Raw genomic sequence first — 27,954 nt, forward strand, 5'->3', positions numbered from 1 at the left:
ATCTCTTGAGCCCAGGAGTTAAAGGTTACAGTGAGCTATGATCACACGACTGTACTCCAGCAAGGGTGACAGAGGCTTCATCTTAAAAAAAAATTTACAATGGATAGCCAGGGTTAAACACCACTGGTCTAATTTAATAGGTCGCCATAGTCTTTAGGATACCGTTGGTTTGATTTTCACCATCTTAGTCTTTGTATCTTATATCTTATCATCTGGGTAATACTTAATTATTTTTTAGAGATCAGAACTTATGGTCCCTAAGGTTAGTTTGATGGGAAAGTCTTTTCCTTTCTTCCTTCCTTTTTCCTTTTATTCTTTGCTCTTTTGAAAATGTGTTTTCCTTCTAAAGTATAATCTGGAGATTGGGAACTCTTAAAATCTATAAAGGCATAGTCCATGGTAATTAACCTTCAAGTTTCATGTATCCATTATTCAGAAATTAATATCTGCTTCTAAAAATATTGAAGTTGTTATAATAAAGACACACAAGATTTTTTAAAACATAGGAAATAAAAAACTTGTAATTGGCATTGGTGTAGGCAGAGGAAAGAAAGAGCTAGACGAAGGTAATTGCTATAATTAAAGATAATTACAGCTTTGAGCATCCAGCCAGCCATGTGAAGGGAAAAGAAGAAAGGAAATATGATTTTTGTATGTGTAGTTTATCTTTTATACAAAAAGGCAAACTAGTTCACCGGGACAGAACACCTTCTGCTAAGAACTAAAATCTCTAAGAGTTTATCACACAGACACATAAAGCTTTATGTACCACACAGTAGAACAATGTCATTAATAGTTTTATGAGAAATTCAGATAAATCAAGATAATTTCTTATATTAATATTTTATAAAAGCTACTTTTATGACATTACTTCATCAGTAGGTTCAGCTGCTACCTCATGGAGTCCCAAGCTCACGCAGTAGGGCCGTGCCAGCTGCAGTCCTGGAGGATGTTGGTATTCCAGTGAGCTGTGGCAGGGCATGTCCTTCAGTTCATCTGAAAACCACACAAAGTCATAGATGAGAGGAAGTGGGGCACAACACTACTCTGTTAGGAAACGTGAGATTGGAATTTGATCTGTCAGGTTCACCCTACCCTTTTAAATTCTTGCAGTAGTGGTATTATGATACAGTCTTTGGGAGAGTATTAATAGTTTGAGAACTATACTGCAGTCATGTATCTTGGTGTCTTAGTTGGATCCTGGCTGCAGAATCAAAGACGTATGATAGATAAGTGGCTACTGCAGAATACCTTATATTGTTCTTAATTATATTCTTCATAAAGGGAAGCAAAGTGTTACCAGTGACTATTAGTGGGCCAGTTGCCCCCAAAGTTTGTTTATTCCTGAAACATTATAATATGGCAATTCATTAAGAAGTACAATGAAGTAGAGTTTTGAAGAGTTTGGAGAAAGGCCTAAAATATGTGATGTGAAAAAGACTGAATTATTCTTGTTTATGGGAATATTGTAAACATATTGTTTTACAATTTGTGTCTAGAAATCACATAACTGTTAAAATAATTGCTTACAAAAAGAACTAGAATGAAGCCACATAGCTTATATTATTTAATCCAAAAGACAAAAATGATACATACTGCTTTTCCCAATAGCAGTTACTAGATGTCAGTGGCTACCTTGATTTTCCTAGATGAGTTTTCTTTTTGTCCTAAAAACACATCTTCTTGTCCCATTTTGTAAGTCTATTTTTCTTGAAGTTTTCCTGTAATAGAGGCATGAGAAATAAGCACACACTAATTCTCCCTGGACCAGATTCCACTGTTATATTTCTCATAGTAAGCACTGGCAGGACCACTGCCACGGCTATTTAGTGCAAACCTCATGCTTGTAGGAGGTGCCACTCAAAGAAGTATAGTCTATGCTCTTAGCATAGCCAGACCTCCTCAAAGCCTCAGTGGCAGAGAAGCGTGAACTCGGGTTCCTGACTCCATGTGCAGTTCTTCAAGCTCCCATGTTTTATTTTTTAAGTTCTTTTTTCCTTTTCTTTTCTTTTTTTTCTTTTTTTTTTTTTTTTTTTTTGAGACATAGTCTTGCTCTGTCGCCCAGGCTGGAGTGCAATGGCACAATCTCAGCCAGCTCACTGCAACTTCCACCTCCCAGCTTCTGGCGATTCTCCTGCCTCAGTCTCCCGAGTAGCTGGGATTACAAGTGCCTGCCACCACACTCGGCTAATTTTTTTTTTCTTTCTATTTTTAGTAGAGATGGGGTTTCACCATGTTGGCCAGGCTGGTCTCGAATTCCTGACCTCAGGTGATCCACACACGTCAGCCTCCCAAAGTGCTGGGATTATAGGTGTGAACCACCACGCCTATCCTATTTTTTAAGTTCGTAATAGAACCTTGTACTCCATAAAGATCCGTGTTTCTTTTATGATAAATTAACTTCAAGTAACTTCCACATTTCTAGAAGATGTGGTTGGCACCTTTTTCCTGCACTTCCCACAACACATCTCTAATATATGCCTGTCCCTACCTGCAGACCTTGCCGCTTTGTCATAGGCTTCTCTCTCTCTCTCTCTCTCTCTGCCTCTCTATTGAATGCCTTTAAAATACCCCTTCCAGAAAAGGAGTGAAAACATAGCATAGAGAAGTGAAAGGGGCAGGGCCGTCAGAGCCATACCATGATATTCGCTCTCATTGAACAACCTGAAGACTTTCCTTGGCTCTACTTTCCAAAGAAAATGGAAATTGGGGGTAGAGTGACCATATTGACTGCCTTACATACAAAGGGCTTTGAACTCAGCACAAGGGAAGGCTGTCTTTAAAATGTTAGCTTAATGAATCCATATTCTAAGGCCTCTCCAAAAAAGTTCTTAATACTATGGCGTATAATGTAAGTTCCACATATGATTCTTCAACTTGAAACCCACTGTGACATTCAAAATATAAAACTCTTCACATTATACTCCAAGAATTTTCATAAACACAACCTTAACCCGTAACTTCTATTTTATTCATGATTTCCAAATAGAAAAAAAAAATAGAAAATCTTGAGGAAGGCAATATGATTTTCATTAACTATAAAGATGTTCAGAATTGCATTCTTTTTGGTACATGAGGTCTTGTAATCACATTAGCTCCATGGCTTTCTAAAGAGGGTCAGTTTTCTGAGTTCTCCCTGTGGACTTCTGGAGTTTCACTGCCTCTGCCCATGGGGACCCACTGGGAGATTAGATTTTTACTTTCACACGATGAACCAGGAACACAGTGAGGCTTGTCTGCAGAACCAGTGAGATGCAAAGGGACCAGGAAGAGGTGGCACTTCAGTGCCCACACAGGGAGAGAAGGGTAGAGAATAGACTCAGGATTGGGCAGTCCAGGACTCACGAGCTCCAGACCTGTGTCCTTCCAAGGGTTTCCAGTGGATGACCTACTTTGGAATCACTTAGGACACAAGATAAAAATATAGATTCTTGGCCAGGCGCAGTGGCTCACGCCTGTAATCCCAGCACTTTGGAGGCTGAGGCAGGCAAATCACTTGAGGTCATGAGTTCGAGACCAGCCTGGCCAACATGATGAAACCCCATCTGTACTAAAGATACAAAAAATGGTTTCACATGCCTGTAGTCCCAGCTACTTGGGAGGCTGAGATGGGAGAATAGCTTGAACCTGGGTGTCAGAGGTTGCCGGGAGCTGAGATCGTGCCACTGCGCTCTAGCCTGGGCGACAGAGCAAGATCCCGTCTCAAAAAATAATTACAATTTAAATTTAAAAATTAAAATATAGGTTCTTGGGCCACTCTCTAACTCAATTATATCTGGGCCTCGGCCCTTTAACAAATTGCCTCCTGTGTTACAAGGCGGGACTGGGAGAACATCAGGGAGTGAGGGAGTCTGGAGGGCATCTTTGCCTGGGAAGGATGGCAAGTGAAGCCTATGAGGCTGACAGATGGAGGGGCAGGTGTGCTGAAGGGACCTGCAGGCCACGTGCTCTGATACAGATGGAGGCTGGGTATTCCACAGGGCCACAATCACACTCATCACTTAAGTTGACAGAACATGCACTTGCTCAGAAATGTTCTGTCCCATTGTTGTGTCTCTACTAGAGACCCTCCAGTTTTCTCCATATTGCCTTTTGTATAAGGTCCAAAGTCTTTTTGGCTCCCCTAAGGTATTAGCAGCCTTTGAAATGAACAAGAACCTCTTCCAAAGAGCATGACTGATTCTGATCACTGAGTTCCACATTCAGCCATGTCTGACTGAAGAACAGGATCTGCACCAGTGTTACTGTTCTGTCGTAGTGATTTCCCCCACCTCTGTTGACTTAGCTTTATCTTCCCTAAATTGGACAACGGAGGAGAGGGAGATCGATGCATTGGAGTATATACATATATACATACATACATACATACATATGTCATTCTCACAGAATTGCCCCTGGATTAAGGCCAGCCATAGGCAAAGAGGTGAAGCAGAAAACATTTACCTGGAAAGCCCCCTAAGTCAATTCTCCCATGTCCTGTCTCTCTCAAATGCACAATGCCCCTGCATCCTGGCGTCAGCCCTCTCATCCTTTTCCTTCCCCTCTTTTCTTCACTAGGTGACATGGTTGCCAGTCATTTATGCCTTGGTGTGATTTCAAATGCATGTGTCACCTCTTGCATGAATATTTGCTGTTTTAAGCTTTCGCTTTAACTGTAAAGTGAAAGCAGTTTTCTTCCATTCAGAAAGCGGGGGAGGTAGGCTCTATACAGCAGCTTCCTGGTCCCTGGGATCTAGCCCATCCTCAGAGGCTGGCTGGCCCTCGCTGTGGTCAAGTGCACACATGGGAGGGAGTCCCTTCCACCCTGTGAACATGCAAAGGGTGTCTTTGGAATCCACCAGACACATTGGGGACAGTTCTCAGCTTGAAACAACATCAGTCCAAGGGCATTGCCGCTGCATCAATGCCATGGAGCCTCTGCCGCCAGGCTAAACAGAATCCAGCAGCAATTATTGTGATTAAATGTTGTTTCTAGTGCAACATGGTAGAAGTGAAAGAGCCTGTGGCTTTTTTATTCTGATTGCACAAGCTTGGAGTTCAACAATAAATGGCTTTTCATTTGTGGTCAAAATATAGCTCTGTACTAGGAACCTAATCCTAAACAGTTTCTACCTCTTGCAAAGTTTATAGTGGTCCAATATCATTTCATATTCATGGTGTGATTAGAAGATGAAATTGTACCTGGTACATAGTAGGTATTTATCAATTATGTGCTTAATGAATGACAGAGTGTCAGCGAGTAGGAAATATCATCCAAGGTGTTAGTCAAGAAACCAGTGAAACCAACCCGAGGTGCAGACTGTCTGTAGTAATAGAAACAGCGGTCTCCAGAATCTCTTATCACATTTGGAACCTCCTCAAGCTTATCAAGTCCTGAGATTAGAAATTAAATGGATCCATTTCCAACTTGCTTTCTGTGTAAGATTTTTCAAAATTTTGGGCATATGCATATGCCTTTAAACAGCCTCAGAAACTTTCAGGAGAAGTGTTTTCTTTCTACGTTACCTGTCCGTGCACCATCTGCGTGTTTTGGTTCTGTCTTCACATTTTGTTGAAAGGCTACTCTAAATTTGAATTGTAAATATGTAAATATGCCAAGTACATGTTAGTGAAAAAATAAAGAGACTCATAAGTCAGCCCTGCAGCCGGTGTACCATGGTAATGTTGCCAGAGCGCAAATGGTGTTTTGGAAGGGCTGTCGGGAGTGATTCCCGGCACTGCACGCTGACTAAAAAGGCCGTCCATGGCTTCTCTTCCTGACATCCACCCCACTGGTGTGGCCTCATCAGGTTTGCCTCTGAATTACTAAGGCTGTGCTTTCTGGGAGTTGAAACTATTGATCACCTTGAGAATTTAAGATTCTTGCTGGAGCAACATTCGCCTTTGTGTGGAAAGTCCTGAATTTTTATCTTAGGCTTTAGGAATCACTGGCAACTTTTATAAAATGATAGAAGCTAAGAGTTCGAAAGAACCCTTAGAAATGACTGCATTTTTCAGAAGGGGACTCTGAGGCATGGGGAGGCTTGGACTCGCTTCAGGCCACACAGCAATTCAGTGGAAAAGAACAGAGCAAAGCCTGGTCTTTACTTCTACATAGCAGCAATGTACCCACTCACTGCCATTTTACCAGCCTCTAGTGGGAAAGACATCAAGAAGGCTCCTAGGAAACAGAAGCTCTGACTTTATCGTCCCATAATCTTTGAGTAAGCTGAAAGCCAGGTTTCAGCTCCAGGGATCCGGCTGTATAACCTTCAGCATGTGTACTAGTGCTACTTCAAATGTAGTTCACAGACCGGCAGCCTGGACGTCACCTGGGAGCCAGTCAGAAATGCAGACTCTTGAGCTCCGCTCCAGATTTGCCAAATCAGAATCTATAACAAGATCCCAGATCACCATATATACATCCAGTAGCTCTTCTAGAACAGTGCTTCTCAAACTTCAGGGTGCATCACGATCACCTGCAGGGCTTGTTAACACAGAGGTTTGCCGGGCCCCACTCCCAGAGTGTCTGAGTCATAAGTCTGGGAGAAGGTTCAGAATTCTGCATTTCAGTAAGTTCCCAGGTGCTGCTAACTGGGACCACCCTTGGGGAAGTTCGATTCTACAAGAGCCATGACCCTGTCCCTTCCTCTACAGGGGCTTAGGAGTCACACCCCTTGAGTCATCTGCCTTCCCTGCCCTCTCCTGGCAGAAAGCTGTGAGGATAAGCTCTGGACATATATTTTCAAATACAAGCTCTGACTTTCTCTAATCAAGCTAGTCTCTCTTGAGACATTTCCCCAGCCCTAAGTCATTCACAATAACACCAGTAAATAACTTGGAGGGATGTGTTTTGAGGATTTTTGTTCTATTTTTATGAATCAAGAAATACTTTGCCTGGCTTTATGATGTTCTTTTTTTTTTTTTTTTGAGGTGGAGTCTCGCTCTGTCGCCCAGACTGGAGTGCAGTGGCCGGATCTCAGCTCACTGCAAGCTCCGCCTCCTGGGTTTACGCCATTCTCCTGCCTCAGCCTCCCGAGTAGCTGGGACTACAGGCGCCCGCCACCTCGCCCGGCTAGTTTTTGTATTTTTAGTAGAGACGGGGTTTCACCGTGATAGTCAGGATGGTCTCGATCTCCTGACCTCGTGATCCGCCCGTCTCGGCCTCCCAAAGTGCTGGGATTACAGGCTTGAGCCACCGCGCCCGGCCTATGATGTTCTAAAACATCATAAAGATAGCCATGATTTAAGCACTGGGTAATGATTTCAGCTATATTTTTGCCGGTGCTGGGTAAGATATTAACACTGTTAAGCCAGCAGTCCTTACGATGGCAGTACGTCTGATGGTGTGGGAGAGACCACAGGACACGTTCTCTGACTTGGCACTAGCTCACAGTGAACCGGTGTTACAAACTCCTCTGTTGACATTCCTTTGACGAAATGATCATCTGCTCTTAAATTCTACTTCTCCAATCTTGAGGGTTTACTTTTCCCAGATCAAGCATCTTTTGCTGTACAGTCTCAGTGAGGTAGTAGCTGTCTGCAGAAACAGGGCATTTGTAGTTAGCCCAGGCTAAACAAATGCTAAAAGGAAGTGGATCTTTTCAATATCATGAGCCATGAGTAGGAAATTTGATTGAGAGGCATTTGTGTCAAGCAGTACATTTTTGAACCTTGTGGCAAAGAAACTGAAGTTTATTTTTTGTTAAGTCTTTTATTATAAAAAAAAAAAAAAAAAAGTGGCTGAATTACCGTCCCTCAGAAGCTAAATAGAAACAGTGCAAAGCAATGCTTAACAGAGTGTGACTGCAAATAGTGCTGGTCTCAGTCAACCAGCCTGCCTGTAAATACCACATCCATCACAGCAAAGCTGGTGGGATGTTTGTAAAGCCCTCCAGATCCCTTGGAAGGAGGTTTATGATTAATGCATGGCTGGGAGTGAGCAGTGGGTGTGCCAGACGGGAGTGAACATTCTTCTCTCTGGCACTAAAACAAGTCCTGATAGAGTGAAGTTAAGATTGCCAGGGAGATGGGTGTGGCTCCCACGTCCTCACCTGTCTGCTGCTGTCCCAGACAAGCCAGATGCCTGGAGGTTGTGAATACATGGGGCTGAGAGTGTGCTGGGCGGTGTGTTAGAAGAGGAAGTGCTGGGGACAGAGTCTGGGAACCTGTAGCTACATGACCCTAAATAAGGCACTTAACTTTGAGCTTCAGTTTCCTCATCCATAAAATTGATTCAGTAACATCTACCATAAAGGGTCATGAGGACGAAATAAAATAACCCGCAGCAAAGTGGGTGGCAGACACATGGTCTGTGCTCGCTTCCATTTTTCAGTGCTTTTTATGTCAAGCCTATGAGTCAAAACTGGTATGTAGCGAGCCTCTTGGGGACCCTGGAGGGAACTTGGGTAAAACCACAGTGATGGCTTATGTGCAGGCAGGAGCACCGTGGAGACCCACCTACCCTGGCCAGGTGGTCGGGCAAGCAGGCTTTTGTGGTTCCTTGTGCCCCCATCAAGTTTCAGCATCACTTGAGAGGATGGAGCAAAAGGATTTCTTCCGACCTTGCCACCTTTGAAGGCCTGATCAATATGCACTCCTCTTGCCTCCTTTTCTTCCTCTTAACTATTAATTCATCCAATAAATATTAAGTGCCTACTATGTGCCACACACTAGGGCTACAGTTATGAACCAGATAGGTCCATTCGAAGTTCCTCCCTCCTGGGGCTTAGCCCAGCACAGGAGACACTTCAATCGCTTCATAATTTCAATTTTGAACCAGGAAGGAAAAAACTTGTAAAAGACGGGCCTCAGCTACACCTGAGAGGTGGGAGGGTTTCGGCATCAGGAAAGCTGCCCCGAAAAAGTGAGACTCATAGGATGCTTAGATTTGTCAGATGAAAAACATTGGAAAGAGAGCCAACACTGTTTAAGGCTCCTTTTTCCTTTGAGAAAGGGAGGGTCCAGCCCCCTTGAGGCTTGTGTCAGGAACCTAGGAGCTGGAGAAGGTGTGAAATTGTCATTGCAGAGAGGGGTCAGTAGAACACTAAGCTTGGGGACATGGTGAGATCATTGGAGTTGAGAGGCCTGCTGCAGGGGATGAAGCCACCGATATTTCGGTGCTGTGACTTTTCTCAGGAGATGTTCAGCTGCTTCAGTGACAATACAGAGAAGCCAGATGGCTGTGTTCATTCCAGAGTGAAGGATTTGCCTTAAGGCCAGGTGCAGTGGCTCACGCCTGTAATCCCAGCATTTCGGGAGGCCTAGGCTGGCAGATCACTTGAGGTGGGGAGTTCAAGACCAGCCTGGCCAACATGGTGAAACTCCATCTCTACTAAAATTACACAAAAATTACCCAGGCATGGTGGCACGCACCTGTAGTCCCAGTTACTCGGGAGTCTGAGGCAGGGAATCGCTTAAACCCAGGAGTCCTTAAAATTGATTTCAGTAACATCTACCTTAAAGGGTCATGAGCCGAGATCATGCCACTGCACTCCAGCCTGGGCGACAGAGGAAGACTCTGTGTCAGGAAAAAGGATTTGCCTTAAGACACACTTAGCTTATTTTTTAATTGTTTGCTTAGTGTGCTCATCCCTGTTACTCTCCTTCTCTTCCTTGTGGTATAAATTATGAATTAAACTTGCATTTTGAGAATCCACTTGAGAATCTACTCACCATTCTTCCTACAGAAACATGTATTCAATAAAAATTCCTTACTGGCTCCTATTTCCCAGGTCATAGAGGTGCTGGGAATATGGTGGGAAATGAGGTGGAGACATCCCTGCCCTCAAGGAAATTAGACTGGATGAGCTAACATGCAAGGCAGGAAGAAATAGAACCTAAAGCCCAAAATACACACTGTCTGAAACGTTCCATGAAGCCTTCTTGTGCAAAGTGAACCCCCATTACCCATGCTCCTTATGCGGTCAGTGTAGAACGTATCGCATTAGCCCACATAGAAGCACATCTCAGGGTTCTGTCGGAGTGCATGTGATATGGACTTCTAGAAAGACCATGCCCCTGCACCCTACCTTCCTCCCTCTCTCCTCTCTCTCTCTCAGTCTCTCTCTCTCTCTCTCTCTCAGTCTCTCTCTCTCTCTGTCTCACTCCCCCCGCTCCCTCTCTCTCTCTCCCTGTCTCTCTCTCTCTCCACCATTCAAAATGAACCTTGAGAATTGGCTTCCAAGTCAGAATGTGGGGGAAACCAACCTTAGAAGTCATTCCTTACCCATCAAATTCACTTGCCTCTTGGCTTGTCGGAAGGCAAAAGTGTTTATAAACAATAAACTATATTATTTCTGTGATGTAAGTTTAATGTATTCTTGAAGACAAGTGACAGCCCCACACACCCCTCCACCAAAAGGGTCAGCTTTCCTGTTCTCTGTGTGGATCCATAGGTCTGGTGTGTATGAAAAGTGATCAGGTTATGCTGACAGACGGCCATGAGGATTTGTAACTTGCTCTTAGGATGAGTGCCAGGCTCTTTCTCCCATGAGCAGCGAGTTCTGATAGCAGGGTCAGTGTGGTCTGGTGATGTTAAGGCATTCCAGGTTTCTTTCAGCTACACTCATTCTTAAACTGCTGCAGAAAGAGATATCAAGATATCACTGTGTGGGGACATTAAAAAAGGATTCAGGAATCTATAAACAAGAAAAACTTACCTTCCACCACCCTCTGCACTCTGGGTGTGTTCTGCCCCTGACTCAGTGAAGGGTCAGAATAGGGAGATCTTGATAACAGTCATGTGTAGGCAAAAGCCTTTGTACCTTAGCAGGATGGAACAGTAAACATCTGGTTAGGTGATTCCCCATGTGTTTCCAACAGATACTCATCCATGCAAAGTTCAGTATGGCAGGCTTGTCTGTAGCACAGTCCCTATAACCTGAACGGAAGACTACCGGAATTTACACACTGTAGCTTAAAACTCTTTCTGGGGCTTGAGGATTCTGTTCAGAGTTGATTTCGCCTCAGCCTGTGCAGATGTCAGTGTGCTCACAGGACCAGGGAACCCACCAAAGAATCTGCTTCCTCTGCCATCATTAAATCTGGTTAATTTAGAGCCCGTAACGTGTCATTTTACTGCATGGTTCCCACGCCTGATAATGACCAGGAAGGAAGAATTGCCACTGGGATTGGGCCCTTGCTCTTATTTCATCCAACAGTGAGGGGTCATGAGTGGAGGTGGCTTCTATCATGTTTAATTATATATCAACTGCAACAGCTGTAAAAAGGTAATGACTGTCATTACTGACCTAGATCTGCTTCAAAGGAACTCTAAAGTGTCTGTTTCCATATCTAATCTCAGTGGCCATCCCAACTCGACCTAATTATTATTTATAGAATTTGCTATGATCAGAGAACCTACCTGTTAAGGATGTTTGGCCAAAGAAATAAGTAGCTGCCATTTGGTCTGCACCTTTCATTAATGTGTGTGTGTGTTTTTCCCTGTTGGAATTGATCATGGTGGCTGATAGTGCAGGCTGATGAAGACAATTCAAATGCCAAGCATAAGGCACCAACAGTAATTGAGCAGCTTTCCTTCAAGAAAGTTCTGCATAGGGCTGAGAACAGAATTATGCTGCCACCTTGTGGTTAAAAGTGACACCTGCTGGCCGGGCATGGTGGCTCACGCCTATAATCCCAGCACTTTGGGAGGCCGAGGCGGGTGGATCACGACGAGGTCAAGAGGTGGAGACCATCCTGGCCAACATGGTGAAACCCCGTCTCTACTGAAAATACAAAAATTAGCTGGGCGTGGTGGCGCGCCCCTGTGGTCCCAGCTACTCAGGAGGCTGAGGCAGGAGAATCACTTGAACCCAGGAGGTGGAGTTGCAGTGAGCTGTGATAGCGCCCCTGCACTCCAGCGTGATGACAGAGCGAGACTTTGTCTCACACACAAAAAAAGGCACGTGCTGTTAAATTAAAAGGCCAGTGGTTTTTCTAGTGATTAAATCACTTATTCATTAAAACAAATGAGTGGATATGAAAGGGTAAGAGAGTATGGAGATTTTAGTCCAAAATAATTAATCAGACAAATCTGTGAAAGAATCCCCAATGAAAGTCCTTTAACCATAAGCACTGACCTTTCTCAAGGCTAATGACAAGTTCTCACGGTAGTTCGAAATGATACAAAATTGGAGTGGAGACTGAGGTCATACCACTGCCTCTTTTACAGCAATACTATATACTTGTATTATATTACAGTCTCCAGCCATGACTTTACATCAGTGCAGCCAATAATGAAGCCTATTCTATAGCAAACAGAATTAATGTACAACTACTAATCTAAATCTGTGATCACATTACTATTACCATCTTCTGTGGCTCATCTTAATACAACATTCAGGTGCCAAAATTAAGTGTTAGTAGAGGTACAATTAAAATAAATGGTCCTTCTTTGCCCTGTGTTGAATAACTCAGAATATTTACACATGTGGTCTGATAAGAGAATTTTTTAAACTTTGAAGAAATAGGCCCAGTGTGGTGGCTCACGCCTGTAACTGCAGCACTTTGGGAGGCCAAGGTGGGAGGAGTTCAAGAACAGCCAGGCAACATAACAAGACCTCATCTCTACTAAAAATAAAAAAAAGTTAGCCTGGTATGGTGGTGCATGCCTGTGTTCCCAGCTACTCAAGAGGCAGTGGTGGGAGGATTGCTTGACCCAGGAGGTCGAGGCTGCAGTAATCACAGCACTGCACTCCAGCCTAGGTGACAGAGCAAGACCTTGTCTCAAAAAAAAAAAAAAAAAAAGAAGAAGAAATAATATTCTATGTAATATTCTGTAGTTGAATGCAAGTTTATTGAGTCAAGTAAGAACAGGATTCAGAGAAACAGACTTAAATGTCTTCATGAAAAAAATCATAAGGGATGCTCTTCCAAATGGTTCAGATATTTCCACTGGAAGAGGTAATTCCTGATAGTCAAGACATAACTTACCTGATACTGAATCAGCCCAAAATAAGATGGTCCTTGTGGACCGTAACCATGTCACAGGACAGCACTGCCTTGGGTCGCTTTTTCACAGAGAGCCTGGTTGGCGCAGTGTAGAGTCTGGAAATGCCATGATTGCCACAGGGACCTTCCTGTTCAGGGTAACTTTTACTATCCATACACTATGGCTCCTATCCGCTTACTCTCTCCCCCATCACTCATCCTTTAAAAAGCCTCCCTGGCCACCTGAAAGAACACTGATTTCCCTCCACCTTCCCCGCACTCAAAAGAACAGAATGAGGACCCCCAAGCACTGCATTTAAGGGCAGTAAAACCAATACATGAGGGTGCAGCCTAGGGGCAGAGCACTGGGCTTTCTGCATGAGGCCTCTACCCTCAGCTGCTCCAAGAAAGTGAAACACAAAGTGATCCATGTGCATCTGCACACAGGGGGAGGGGCGGGCCATCTCCATGCACAGGGGAGGAGCCGGTCCACCGACACACATTTACCAGGATGTCCATCTAGACATGTGAGCAGGAGGGTGAGCGGGCGACAGTCTTGGCTTAGTGTAGTTGAGCTGCCAGAATTTAAGGAGATAGCCAGAGAAGGCATGGGCAGCAGAATTTCGGAAACAAACATCCAGAAAAAAGAGAGAGAGACCAGGAGAGAAGGGTAGCAGTGCACAGATCTTCTCCAAAATGGGAACCGTCCACCCAGGAGGTCTGCTGTAAGGATCAAAGATTATGTTAGTCTAGATCCCCTCAGCCACCACCCCCACCCTGCCGCCACACACACACACACACTCACTCTGCCAGGCCCCTAAAGTAGAGTAGGTGGCAGTTGCTGGTGCAGCCACTCTTGACCTGCCAGGGCTGCCCACGACCACAGGGACTGGTGTCCCACAGTCCTCCTGCAGAACAGCACTTAGAGGGTCCAAGAGGAGAAAGCTACCCCAGCAACTGGGGCGTTTGTCCCTGAGGACTACAGTGCATCTGACTCAGAAACGCACACCCCATGGTGATCACTCTGTTCACTGTGAGGATTTTGTCCACAGTAAGAACTTGGGGAAAAGTCTTTCAGTGGCTTTATAGACAATTCTAATTGAAGGGGAGTAAGCCAGGAGTTTCGACACATTTTCTCTTGGTTCCATCCTTTATTCCGCAGCTTGTAATCATCCCCTGTCATCCTCTTTCTCCCTGCACTGTTCTAATAGGCTGGGCACCCCACATCTCTCATCATAGTCTACTGACCTCCTTCTGTTAAGAGAGAGGAGAGAGAAAAGAGAAACACGTACAGAAAGGAGACAGGTATTGGCGATTCCACACTAGGTTTCATGGATGGATCTCTGGCTTTTGAATAACTCACACAGCAAACTCTTTTCTAAGAACATGGCATTTTATAAATAGGCATTAATTAATCTGTTGTATGAATGAATGAAGAACAAACAGATGCCTGCACAGGAGATAGATACCTTTTGTCTGTGATTCCTAAAATGTTTTATGCTTTGGACCTGTATATAAAAATGTATTTTATATATTTTCGTTGGTCACCATGATTGAGGTGCTTGCTTGAATGCATTTTAAAACCTATTGTGGTGCCAATTTGTAGTCTCAGTTTAAAGTGAATTATTCTTTGCATCAACAAATCACAGAAGTGGTGGTTATTTTCATTTGGTTATAGCTGTCTGGGGGCAAACATGCAAAAGTAATTTGACTTGTTATTACTGTACTCCTGTCGTGTTAGGCATAATATACAGACAATCAAACATGGGAAGAAAGAAGTTCTGTGTTACACAGGAAGTCCTGCATTTATGTAATTATAGAGCCTTAGAAGATAGGAAAACAACTTCATCTCTCGGAACACTCTGCATACATTGTAGGTAAAAGTTTCTTTTTCTTCAGCTTTTTTTTTTTTGAGACAGAGTCTCACTCTGTCACCCAGGCTGGAGTGCAGTAGCCAGATCTCAGCTCACTGCAAGCTCTGCCTCCGGGGTTTTACGCCATTCTCCTGCCTCAGCCTCCGGAGTAGCTGGGACTACAGGCACCCGCCACCTGGCCCGGCTAGTTTTTTGTGTTTTTTTAGTAGAGACGGGGTTTCACCCTGTTCGCCAGGATGGTCTCGATCTCCTGACCTCGTGATCCGCGCGTCTTGGCCTCTCAAAGTGCTGGGATTACAGGCTTGAGCCACCGCACCCGGCCTCTTCAGCTTTTTAATATTCCTTAACTTTGAATATTCACATAAATGTGACAGTGTTTCACCTGGAGATAATTTGGTCCGATTGAACCACCTTTGCCAAAAGGCTTTTATTCTCCCCATCTTAGGAGGCACCCTGGTTTGCTGCGAAGCCACCCCTGCCGTCTTGATATCTGTGCTCAGGGATGGCTGAAAACAGTCACAGCTTTATCACTGAAGCAAATGAAAATGTAAATACTGACAGTCTTTTTCAAGGAAGATATTGCCCTATTATCAAAAACCAAAAGTATTTGCTTTATTCATGACACGAGACCAACGTAAAGGCTATTTCTTTTCATTTAGAATGTTCTAGAATTGAGCAAATATTCTTTAAACAAGGCCTGTGTGATGACAGATCATTTGATATACAACTCCATTTTAAAAATATCTGTAGCTCTTAAAATATTTCACACAAGAAATCTGACCACTTCTGTTTGGAAGTATTGGGACAGGGCGCAGTGACCCCTGTGAGTCCCAGCATCGCCACAGTGATGAGGAGCTTCCTTGAGGGACACAGAGCACAGGCTTCGGAGTCTGAGACAGATGGACTCATCCCTCCCTGCCACTTAGCTCCTGTGACACTCGGGGGAAGTCACCGCTGCTGGGATTTGGCTTCCATCTCTGTAAAAGGGGGATTAACCGTGCCTCCTGCACACGCTGGTGACAGCAATTAAATGAGGAAAGCATTTAGCAGAATCCCTGGTACATACCAGGTACGGAAATGTACTAGGTACAGCTCTTATGCTTCTCTTGCAGTTGTTTATAAATAGGTCTTATTTATTGTCGGGGATGTATTCTTAGCACATACTTCATCCATTCACTTGAAAATGCATTTATTGGGTGCTGACGGCAGGGTAGTGAAAACATAGAATACATAACACACTCAGAATAAATAAATGCAGGCGAATATAAAGACATTCTATTTCATTAGTTACACTGACCTTAAACCTTCTCAGAGAACAGTGGGTGAGGGAGATGAGAGAAGGCAGTGAGGGGCGGGGGCAGATGATGAGTTGCATTTTTGCAGAAGCTATATAAGAATTGTTATATACTGTTCTGATTTTTAAAAAAATGAACCCAAATGAGCATGTATTTATTTGCTATGGAGTACTTGAAATCTTTATTTGAAGACATTAAGAATCCATCCAGGCCAGGCGCAGTGGCACACTGTAATCCCAGCACTTTGGGAGGCTGAGGCAGGAGGATTGCTTGAGCCCAGGAGTCCGAGACCAGTTTAGGCAACATGGTGAGACTCCCTATCTCTACAAAAAATTAAAATATTAGCCAGGAATGGTGGTGCATGCCTGTAGACCCTGCAGTAGGGGACAGTGCGGTGGTTCGGGAGAGGATTGCTTGAGCCCAGGGAGGTCAAGGCTGCGGTGATCCCTGATTGTGCCACTGCACTCTGGGCAACAGAGCAAGACCCTAGTTGAAGGGGGAAAAACAAAGAACAAGAAGAGTAGAAGAATCCACCCCAAACATACCAAGACAAGACATCCGTTGCTTCAAACACTGGGCCAGGCAGCTGTATGTTCCCACTTTCATTTTCAGGTAAGAAAAATAAAGGCCTAGACCATAGAGGGGACTTGCCCAGAGTCCAATTTCAAGTCCAGTCGGGCTCTCCTCAGCATCCAGCACATGCTTCCGACTTTGCGCAAAGGTCTCGCTCCTGACGGGCCAAATTACAGATTCTCCCACTTTACCCAAGTATTACTCTCCAAATGCCCTGGTCTCTTTCCAGCATGCAGCTCTCTGCCCCCATGTCGCCACCTTTGAAGGACTGACTGATTCCCGCGGCTGGTACCAGTGCCTGCTCCTGCCATGGGGCCCACGGGGAGCCTGCTGGGCAGCGGACAGATGCAGATCACCCTGTGGGGAAGTCTGGCCACTGTCGCCATTTTCTTCGTCATCACCTTCCTCATTTTCCTGTGCTCTGGTTGTGACAGGTGAGAACCAGAGTGTATATACCGGTGCCTTAAACTAATACATCCCCTGTACCCAGAAGAGTTTCTGTGAAAAACCTGTTAGGAATGGAATCCCACCACAGAGCTGTCCCAGAAACTTGTGCATTAGCTTTAACTCCCTTCTGTCCACTGCAGAGCATCTCAGGACATTCTTTATTCACTGAAGGAAAACCCATATTTGGTTTTGCTGGGGAGCAACTAGAAGAGCCCTTATATTTTAAACTTCCCAGAACGAAAGTCTTGCTGTTCTTTGTATTTTAAACTTCCCAGAATGAAAGTCTTGCAGTTCTTTTGAGCACACCCTTGTCAAAATGGATTTTGTCTTCATCTGTGGGCGTTTTGAAATCTTGTGTGATGCGCATCTTTTTGCCACCACCCCACGGAAGTCACAGAATGTTTGCTGCTACGTGGTTTCAGAGGGATTGTTTATGATTAAAAATGTGTAGTGTAGACCTTCAGTTTCTCAAGAAACAGATTTTTTTCCCAGGAGAGGAACATGCTGTATATGAAACAATCATCAGTGTCCTTCTTTTAGAGTTATACTTTTCTCTCTCTCCTCTGTCTCATGTAAAATGTCAGTCCCCCCCCCCCCCCAAGAGAAACCTTTGCTCAGAGAGAAGTTCTTTCTAGCCAGAAGTGATTTTCAGGACATTCTGGAACTGTTACAAAGCACATAACCTTCTGATGGGCTGGATGCCACCAGAGGCCCATGTAGACCAGCTGACCGTCAGCCAGCCCTGTCCAAACTCTCCCTCCACCACGGAAGCAACTCCAGAAGCGTCACTTAAAATTCTGAAATGGCTTCCTACCCTGTTATCTGTCAGGAGGAGAAAAGCCAAAACTCTCTGAACCCAGATAGCCTCCTGATCCCTGCCCAGCCTGGACCCAGACCTCTGTGGCTGGGACAGAGTCTGAATGATTGGGAAGATGAAGAAAGGCCACGGTGCCCGGACTTCCCTGGGCCTGGACGGGCCTGCTTCTGTAGTTACTCATGCTCCCACTAGGTGTCACCCTTGTCTTATAGAGAACGTGGATGGGCCGGCCGCGTATTCTCTACAACTGATGGCTTTCTTTAGACTGTCCCGAGTAAAAACAAATTCTATTTTTACTTGACAGACTTTCCCATAGACTGGAAGTACATATGACTCATCCTGAGAGCATGTACCCTTCCTGGCATGCCAAAATTTGTATTTTCTTTATTTTCTCCATCCCACTGCAGTGTGTGACTTTGCAGAGACTCTAAGTGAGATAATTGTCCACATTTTCTCAAAAAAAAAAAAAAGGTATAACTTACTCTGCTACTTTAGGGATAAACAATTTCTACGCAAGCCCGGGCCTCGGTCCTCTCCTCGTGAACTTGTATGTTTTTTTCCCAGAAGAAGGGGTGCCAAGGGAGGGGACAGTTCCTAGTTGAGGCTTGACCTCCTCTTACCCAGCACCTGCTAACGGGGCCATCAAGTCAGTATCTGGTTTTGTCTTTGTTGACAAAATAAACATGGTTCTTAAAACAAGAGAGATTTAAAAGCTGATAAGAATTGGGATAGGAAAGGGTAGTGTGTGCTTGATTTTAGGGGGGCATATTTGACATTACAACATTTCACTTTTCATTTCAGGGAAAAGAAGCCGCGACAGCACAGTGGGGACCATGAGAACCTGATGAACGTGGTGAGCCTGCGTGTGTCGTCCGCCTGTCTGCCTGTCCACCTGTCCGCCTGTCCGTGCGTGCTCCAGAACATCAGCTACTTATCTCAGTGTGCTCCCACGTGCCCACAGCCTGAGTAGAACCCACGGGGAGAGCTAAGCCTAAGTTAAACCGTGGCCCCCTCCACCACACACCCTCTTTCTGTAGGTTTGTGGCCGCCACGGCTGGAGGCCTGTGCAGTTACCCCGCGTTCACTGGGAGAGCTTCTGAAATGGATGCAGTAGTGCTGCTGCCAGAATGATCCTTAGATGGCTCCCACCTACTGCAGGGATGGGAGTTTTTTGCCTCTATTAATTTGCTAGAGCTGTCATAACAACGGACCACAAACTGGGTGGCTTAAATAACAAGTTTGTTTCTCAGTTCTGGAGGCCAGAAGTCCAAACATTAAGGTGTTGGCAGGATTGGTTGCTTCTGAGGGCAAGTCTGTTCTAGGCCTCTCCTGGCTTCTGGTGGTTTGCAGCCATACCTTGGGTGTGACTTGGTTTGTAGAGGCATCACCCCAATCTCTGCCTTCATCTTCCTATGGCGACCTCCCTCTGTGTTTCACATCACCTCCCATCTGTGCATGGCTGGCTGTGTCCAAGTTTCCCCATTTTATAAAGACACCAGGCATATTGCACTAGGGCCCACCCGACTCTAGCACGGCCTCATGTTAACTGGCTTCATCTGCAATGACCCTGTTTCCAAATGTTTGTTCCAAATGCACCTGTTGCCAAATTCTCAGGTGCTGGGGGTTAGGACTTGGACATGAATTTTGGAGAGACCCAGTTCAACCCATAACAATAGGTCACGAAGCTGGAGGGAGCCTGGGACCCACAGCACCTTCGGTATAGCCTGGCCTTGCTGGTGTTTTCCCAGCCCTCAGTATCTTACAGGTCCTGATGATCCTGAGGCCTCTGGGGATCCACCCTGGTGAGGAACAGCCTGAGAGTGTCCAGGTCCTTCCTTGTCCTCTCTGACCCAGGCCCGTGCTTTTGAACAGCCGCTGTGGAGGGGCCCATCCTCACATTAGCAAGGCAGAGTTCAGAGTCTGCCCTGAGTCCCGTGGCAGTGCCACAACAAAAGGTGCTTCTTGTTCAGGACATCATTTCTCAAGGTCAAGCAAAAACTCATTGCGGGGAGAGGGGTGCAAACAAGGAAGCATGGATGAGCCAAGGTCTAGTGTAAAACCCGCAGCCAGCAGACGTTTGCAGAGATGACCAGGGGCCATCTCCAGTCTAGGCTTCCTGACCTGCCAATTCTTGGGACTCCTCTGGCCCAAGCAGGCAGGAAGTTGTCAGGACTCCCGATTCCTCCTGGGACCCCCAGGATTTTCCTTCCCTCCCTTCTGCATCCACACACCCACCTCACCCTTTGCTGCTTTCCTGGGCCCTCATCACCACTCCTCCTTTACTCTTTTTCTCGCCCTGTTCCCATCTCTGGTTGTCCACATTGTCCCTACTTCTCATCTGTTCCCAGCGCCTCTGCTCTGCCAGGTGATCGCTGCTGCGGTGGCCTCAGCAGGGAGGGCGGGAGGGATGGAGGGAACGCCCCACTGTCGCTTCTCCCCATGCAGACTCCAGGCCCCTGCCTTTCCTCACTCCACCATTCTCCTGGTGCCAGTTGGGAGGTGAGGAGGGGCTGGGGAAGGGCTCGCACCGCTATTCCTCACTTCCTTCTAGAGCAGGGCTTCTTCTGCGGTGTGGCCTGGACCGCTGCCAGCAGCAGCAGCACCTGGGAGCTCCTTAGAAATGCGAATTCTCCTCGGGGTGGGGCCCAGTGAAAGGCTAAGAAGCACCCCAGGCAATCCTGTTGCATGCTTAAGTGTGAGAGCCCCTGGCCTAGAGCTAGGGTTCCTGCTGTCCTACTCAAGGTCGGCAGCAGCCCGGGTGAGAGAGGAAGAGAGTGGCAGGTGAATAAAAGGAAAAAGCTGACTTCCATCCCTATGCCTTCTTCCTCATCCACCGTAAATTCATTATTGCCCCAACCCATAGCCTCATTTATATGGATGTGAATGTCTGTGAGACAGCGCGAGCACACACAGGTACACATGCTTACCTGGGCACTGGCACCCATGTACACACGCTCGCCCACCCAGCTCTCTTTAAGAGCTTTTCAGCTCCTAGATCTTACACAACTTGCGGATGCTTCATCTCATAGAAGCAAAGATTAGGAATAGTAGAGTCTAGATGATGGTAACTTCAGCTGTGATGAATTATGCTGTTATGGGCCCACCTGGGAACCTTCCTCCCCCACACCAATGCCTGCCCATTTATAACAACATTTCTGGGCTATTAGCACCTGCACTGCAAACTCCTGGCAACGTAACACAGTGACCCATCTCACTGGGGGCTCATCAGACGTGAATGAACTGCATTGGATTGAAACAGCTGACTCCCAATACACTTTTGGATCATGGCACGGCATGAACTATCTGCTGTCTATTATTAGCTTCCAATCAAGAGTCAGAGAATTTGTGAGGCCAACTAGCAAAGGTCCGTGTGCTGTTTACATCACAACTTTCCTTGTAGAATCCTGGAGCACAGGATGGAATATGCAGGCTGTGAAAAGGACAGGGAGCAAATCACATTTGCAGTGATTCAGGCTGCAACCCGAGACAAGTTGGGTATTTAAAGAAATACATGAACACCAACTTGCTTTCTGACTACTCTTAGCTATAGCTGAGCCTGGCATGTTCTGGGTAACATCTACACATTCTATCCCTGCAGAAAGCCAACTGTTGATGCCATTCTTCCCTCCAAATGTCCTAAGTTTATTTGTGAGAATAAGAAAGATTTGCAGAGCTGGGCACAGTGGCTCACGCCTGTAATCCCAGCACTTTGGGAGGCTGGGGTGGGCACATCACTTGAGTCCAGGAGTTTGAGACCAGCCTGAGCAACATAGCAAGATCCCATCTCTTAAAATTTGTTTCAAATTAACCAGATGTAGTGGCGCATACCTGTAGTCCCACCTATTCCAGAGGCTGAGGCAGGAGGATCTCTTGGGCCCACGGGTTTGAGGCTTCAGTGAGCTATAATCATGCTACTGCACTCCAGCCTGGGCAACAAGCTGAGACCTCATCAGAAAAAAAAAAAAAAAAAAGTTTGCAGAGCTAATTTTGAGCATATTTTTGTTTCTGTGAACCTAGCAGCCAGAGGCTTGGCTGGTTCTAAAATGGTTTCAGAAATCAATAGCATTATCTATCCCTAACCAGATTATGTCTGTTTCCTTCATATGACAAAGGGCGATGCCTTTCCCTATTTCTCATGGCATGGCACACCTTTACCAGTAATAATTTACAGCACCTGTGTTGGAAGCATGAGGCTGCTGTGGTCTTTTTTGACCAGTCCCCTTCCTGCCTTGAGCTAAGGGAACTGATATCTCACAACCTGCCTGTAGCCCTGTGTAGGTCATCCGGCAGGAAGCTCTGCACGTGGCTTTGGAAGATTCCCAGTGCCCCTAAGATGCTGGGACAACACTGTCTAATAGACCTTTCCGCAGTGCTGGAAGTGTTCTGTATCTCCTATTTGATATGGTATCTACTGGCCACATGTGGCTATTGAGTGCTTGAAATGTGACTAGTCAACAAGGAACTCAGTTTATTTTATTTTACTTCATTTAAATCTAAAAACAGTAGCTCCCCTCAATCTGTAGTTTTGATTTCTGCAGTTTCAGTTACGCACAGTCAACCACAATCCAAAAATAGGCGAGAACCATACAAGATATTCTGAGACAGAGAGAGAAACAGCACATTCACATAACTTTCACTGTAATATATTCTAGTGATTCTGTTTTATCAGTGGTTACTGTTTAATCTCATAGTTATTGTTTTATTATCAGTGGTTATTGTTAAATTACTGTGCTTATAAATTAAACATCATCATAGGTATAACGTATATGGATAGGAAAAGACAGAGTCTGTGTAGGGTCAGCACCACCCATGGTTTTAGGCATCCACTGGGGGTTTGGAAATGTATCCTCTGTGGATAAGGGGGGACTAATGTAGGAGATTCTGTTTTCTGTTTCTGCTGTTTTAATTTTTTTGAAAAAGCCATGGATCTTCTCCTCTGCTCTGCCGTCCAGATTTTCAGCAATGTGATGCATTTGTGTTTTTGTTTTTTCAGCCTTCAGACAAGGAGATGTTCAGCCGTTCAGTTACTAGCTTGGCAACAGACGCTCCTGCCAGCAGTGAGCAGAATGGAGCACTCACCAATGGGGACAGTAAGTTCTTCAAAAATACCAGCTTTCCACAGAGGCCTCACCACCTTTAGAAGTCCTAGGTCTCAAAATATGTCGCTGAAAAAGTAGGAAATGTGTTATTGCTCACTTTTAGTATTACTAGCAGTTTTAGGAAAACACTGCTTTGGATGAATACTACTACTTATTAATCCACTTCTGTGTGCCAGGCATTGTTCTAAGACTGGTGCATGTACTAATTCATTTATTCTTTTAGAATATTTTAGTAAATTTACATGTACTAATTCATTTACCCCACGAGATTACTGTTAATAATATCACTACTCTGTAAGATAGTTATTATTACTATTCACAATTTAAAGGTGACAAATCTGGGCACATTGCTGCTGTAACAATATAACCACAAACCTCATAAATAACAATTTAAACCTTAAAATAATGAATAACAAACCTTAAAATAACGAAATTTATTGACTTGCAATTCTGAGGTCAGAAGTCTGAAATGGATCTCACTGGACTAAAATCAGGGCATCCACAGGCCTGTGGTCCTTCCTGAAGCCTCAAGGAGAATCCATTGGCCTGTCCCTCATTCTTCACATCGCTCACTGACCCTTCCACCTCCCTGTTCACTTATAGGGATCCCTGTGATTACATTGGGCCCACCTGGATAATCCAGGCTTCCCTCTCATCCCAGTCATCTAATTAACAGCCTTAATTCCACCTGTAACCCTCATCCCTCCATACCCTCCACAAAACCTAACACATTCACAGGTTCCAGGAATCAGGAGGCAGACATTTTTCAGGGTGGTTCTGCCTTCCACAGAGATGTTGCTAATTTGCCTGATACCATAGAGCCAGCGGGCTAAGGATCTGTAATTGGAACCAGGCAGTCTGAGCCCTGGGCACACAGTCGGCCACTCTGCATGACCTGCACATCATGCGTTGTATGCTCTTGCTGACGGAAGGAGCAGCTAGGTTTCCTTCCTGCTTTCGAGTTTACACCATGCTTTCACCTGAGGTAGGAGGGCGTCCTGTTACCCCTGTTTACTGATAAGGAAACGGGGGGGTAATCGGGACACCAGTGCCTGTTCTCTGTCCACATGATATAGACAACTAGAACCAGAGAGCAAAAGTTCACCCCCTCCGTGATGATCAGGGATTTAGAACACACAGGGGTGTTGGTAAGTTCAGAAGGACTGGGGGATCCATTGTCATTTTTTCACACACCCCTTGGAGACACTCTTTCTAACTCCCCCAGAGTGAGACACTAATGGAATAACTTGCTTACTTTGTGCCCACATCCTAAGGACAAGGCTTTCTGTTTTGCTGAACGATGTGCCTGTAGCACCCTGCACCATCCCTGGCGCATGGCAGGCACTCACAACACGGTTGACAAAGGGACGGCTGAACAGCTTCACACAATAGCATCTCTGTGGCTGGCCAAGAATTTCACATTTGGTTTTTTCTAATTTGAGGTAGGAGTGTTGGTGGCGGTGAGATGGAAGCAAGGTATGAGGTGCCAGTCCCTTTGTGCTAATGGCTGAAGGGTGCATGTTTGCCCTGTGGTTTCTATTATATCTGCCAAACAAAAGTGACCTGTGTGAAAGGAGGTGGCTCCCAATAATTCCCTCCACACAGGCAGGGGCCAGTGGGGCTGGGGAGTGTGGTTACTGCACATGCTGCCTTTCTGGTGTCCAGCCTCCCAGAGTTCGGCTGCATCAAACTGGTCATCTTCTGGTCACATTGGACAATCTGCCTACAAGAGTCTCATTGGAGTGACATTAAGGGAAGTAATTGCGAACTATACTTATAGCCAAGATAACTTATTAAATCTTGTATTGGGAAAGATATAATGATCAGCTTTATTTTAAACTGTGTTTGAAGTAGGGCACCAACTGACAGAGCAACTATAATTCGTGCCTGAGACTTAAATAAAAAGCACGCATCTTGATTTAACCTAACTTTATATTACCTGATTCTCGGTAATGATCATTGAAAGAGTTGCCTTTCTCCACTTTTGATGTGTCTGCTGCTTTAGTTCTTTCAGAGGACAGTACTCTGACCTGCATGCAGCATTACGAGGAAGTCCAGACATCGGCTTCGGATCTGCTAGATTCCCAGGACAGCACAGGGAAGCCAAAATGTCATCAGAGTCGGGAGCTGCCCAGAATCCCTCCCGAGAGTGCAGTGGACACCATGCTCACAGTGAGAAGTGCGGACGGGGACCAGGGCCTGGGGATGGAAGGGCCCTATGAAGTGCTCAAAGACAGCTCCTCCCAAGAAAACATGGTGGAGGACTGCTTGTACGAAACTGTGAAAGAGATCAAGGAGGTGGCTGCGGCTGCACACCTGGAGAAAGGCCACACTGGCAAGGCAAAATCTACTTCCACCTCGAAAGAGCTCCCAGGGCCCCAGACTGAAGGCAAAGCTGAATTTGCCGAATATGCCTCGGTGGACAGAAACAAAAAATGTCGCCAAAGTGTTAATGTAGAGAGTATCCTTGGAAATTCATGTGATCTAGAAGAGGAGGCCCCACCACCTGTCCCTGTTAAGCTTCTGGATGAGAATGAAAACCTTCAGGAGAAGGAAGGGGGAGAAGCGGAAGAGAGTGCTACAGACAGGACCAGTGAAACTAACAAGGTGGGCGCTGGCGTTTTGTTTTGCCTTTGTGGGTTCCTGTCCTGGTTAGGAAACTAGCTGGCCCTGGAGCTGTTCTGGGAAATATCTGCAAACACTTTCCAGTTTGTGGAATGATAAGAGCTGTGTTCATGTAAGCTGTGTTTGGCTTTTTCCCCCTCCAAGTAATAAAATACCAAAAACTTACATTTATCAAATATTTCTCTCAGCATCTTACTTGGATATTTTCACATTGTTTCCATCATGTCTAATTAGGGCCAAATCTTGTTTGCTTCATTTTGAAGTCCAGGAATTAAGTAGAGAAACTGGACTCTTTGCCCACACATTTTACCTATTCTGCTTGTTGGCTGCCTCAGCAGCATGGTGACCTTTACCCTTCCAGGATCCCCAAAAATCAGCATGCATAGCAACAGGCACCATGGGAACGAACTCACAGGTGCCCCTGGTTATAGCTGATTGTACAGAACTTCATCTAAACCAACAGATCTTATTTTGTGACCATTTCTAAACTATAACCTATACTTCCTCAATTTAGATATTCAACAAAGCTCTAAAATGCATTAGCAATCCACAGCCTTCTGTATATGTCTGACAACTTGATATCTGAGCCACGGTGAAGTTCACATCCCTAGTTGTCAAAATCTCTTTGGGATTTAACTAGGCCCATCTGCTTCAGGCAACTAATAACTAATTTCTGTTTTCTACACAGAAAAAGAACAAGGTTCTATCTTCTATTCAGATTTTAGTAGGAAGGACAAGTAGCAGGTTAGCCAGTCACTAGTAGCCTTGAAAACCTTCTGTAGTTCATGGCCAGAGGCGAACCCTCACTCTGTCCAAATTAGACCAAGAGAGTCATTCTTTGTGCTGTTCTCTGAATGCATTTCAACTTTTCGTATTATCCATGAAATCAGCTGTTAACAGCACCAATAGAAGGATTTATGAACATGTTCATAAAATGCAAAAATGCAGTCCAATTTTTTGCCCTTCATAGAATCAAAGACCATAAACCTGATGTAAAGTTCATACTGCCTAAACCAGATAAAGCTTTTTGCTTACAAGCATTAGAAAGATAAGAGGATGAGTTGTCTAACCATCGCTAGTAAACGGTTCTCCAGATTTCACATTAAAAACTGGAAATACTCATCTGGAAATGAAATTATCCTTCCACAATATAGTAAAAATGAGTAATCCATCATCTTTGTGGAAACAACCCTGATTTTAAGTGAATTGAGAATTTGAAGTATTTAATATTCATTTATTTAACAAAAGATCTTAATGAGCACTGCTGTGTGCCACAGTCTTCTATGTGCTGGAAACAAAACGTACGTGAACAAAATCCCTGCCCTGTGGAACTTACACATTAGTGGGAAGAGACAGACATAAAGCTTAAAGTTTGTAAGAGAAAAAAAGAGAACTGAACAAGGGGGACTGAGAAAACAGGTGGGGAGTACAGTTTTGGATAGAGTGGTCAGGGTCTGCCCAGCTATGAAGGTGACATTTGAGGTAAAGGAGCCAAGGGAGTGAGGTTTGTGCTTTTGTGGAAAGAGCACATGAAGCAGAGGGGATGCCCAGTGTGAGGCTCCTGAGGTTAGAGCTTGCAGCTGGCTTTTTAAGGGAAGAGGAGGGGACTGCTGTGGCTGGAGAGGGAAGAACAAGGATAGCAGTGAGGAGAAGGAGAACCAGAGCTCGATCCTGGACGGCCTTGGCTTATAGTCTGAACACTAATAATGTCACTAGAGTCCCGAGCAGCAGAATGGCACAACCTAGCCTATGTTTTCAAAGGATCCCTCTGACTGCAGTTTTGAAATAGACTATAAAGGGTAGAAGTGAGGAGACCAATTGGGTGGCGACTCTAATAAACCAGATTAGAAATGGCAGTGGCCTGGATCAGGGCAGAGGCAGCACAGGTGATGAGAAAAGCTAAGCCAGAGCCAAGAGATTTGCTGATGGATCCTAAGTGTAGTAAGATAAAGAAGAGACAGTGATGAGTACGAGGCTGGGCCCAACACGCAGGGAAGATGGAATCGCCATTAACTGAAATGAAGAGGATACAGGCAGAGCAGGTTGAGGGGGAGATCCAGCATTCAGGACTGGCTATGTTTAGCTTGAGATACTTATTGGACTTCCAAGTAGAGCTTATCAGATGGTAGCTGGATTGATGAGCCGGGTAAAGAGGAAAGGCCGGGGCTGGATTTGCTGATGTGGGAGTCATCCACAGAATGTGGTTTTAAAAGTCATGAGATTGGATGAGGTCATAGGATAGGTGAGTATAAATAGAGGCTGGCAGAGCTCCAAGAATAGAGATCTGGAAAAGGAACCAGCAGAAGAGACCA

The 27,954-nt window shown here is 45.1% G+C and overlaps 1 protein-coding gene across 1 annotated transcript in view; it reads left to right on the forward strand.

Annotated features, from left to right (window-relative positions):
* Positions 1–27,954, forward strand: part of PAG1 (phosphoprotein membrane anchor with glycosphingolipid microdomains 1) — a 138,237-nt gene that overhangs the window by 98,892 nt on the left and 11,391 nt on the right. The window contains exons 4-7 of the mRNA XM_011937139.1: positions 16,884–17,088; positions 18,720–18,771; positions 22,912–23,008; positions 25,023–25,624. Of these exons, the coding sequence (XP_011792529.1) occupies positions 16,964–17,088; positions 18,720–18,771; positions 22,912–23,008; positions 25,023–25,624 (876 nt within the window). The 5' untranslated portion in view covers positions 16,884–16,963. The remainder of the gene's footprint in view (positions 1–16,883; positions 17,089–18,719; positions 18,772–22,911; positions 23,009–25,022; positions 25,625–27,954) is intronic.

Source organism: Colobus angolensis, unplaced genomic scaffold (assembly GCF_000951035.1).
Source record: "Colobus angolensis palliatus isolate OR3802 unplaced genomic scaffold, Cang.pa_1.0 Scaffold16, whole genome shotgun sequence".
Lineage (NCBI taxonomy): Eukaryota > Metazoa > Chordata > Mammalia > Primates > Cercopithecidae > Colobus > Colobus angolensis.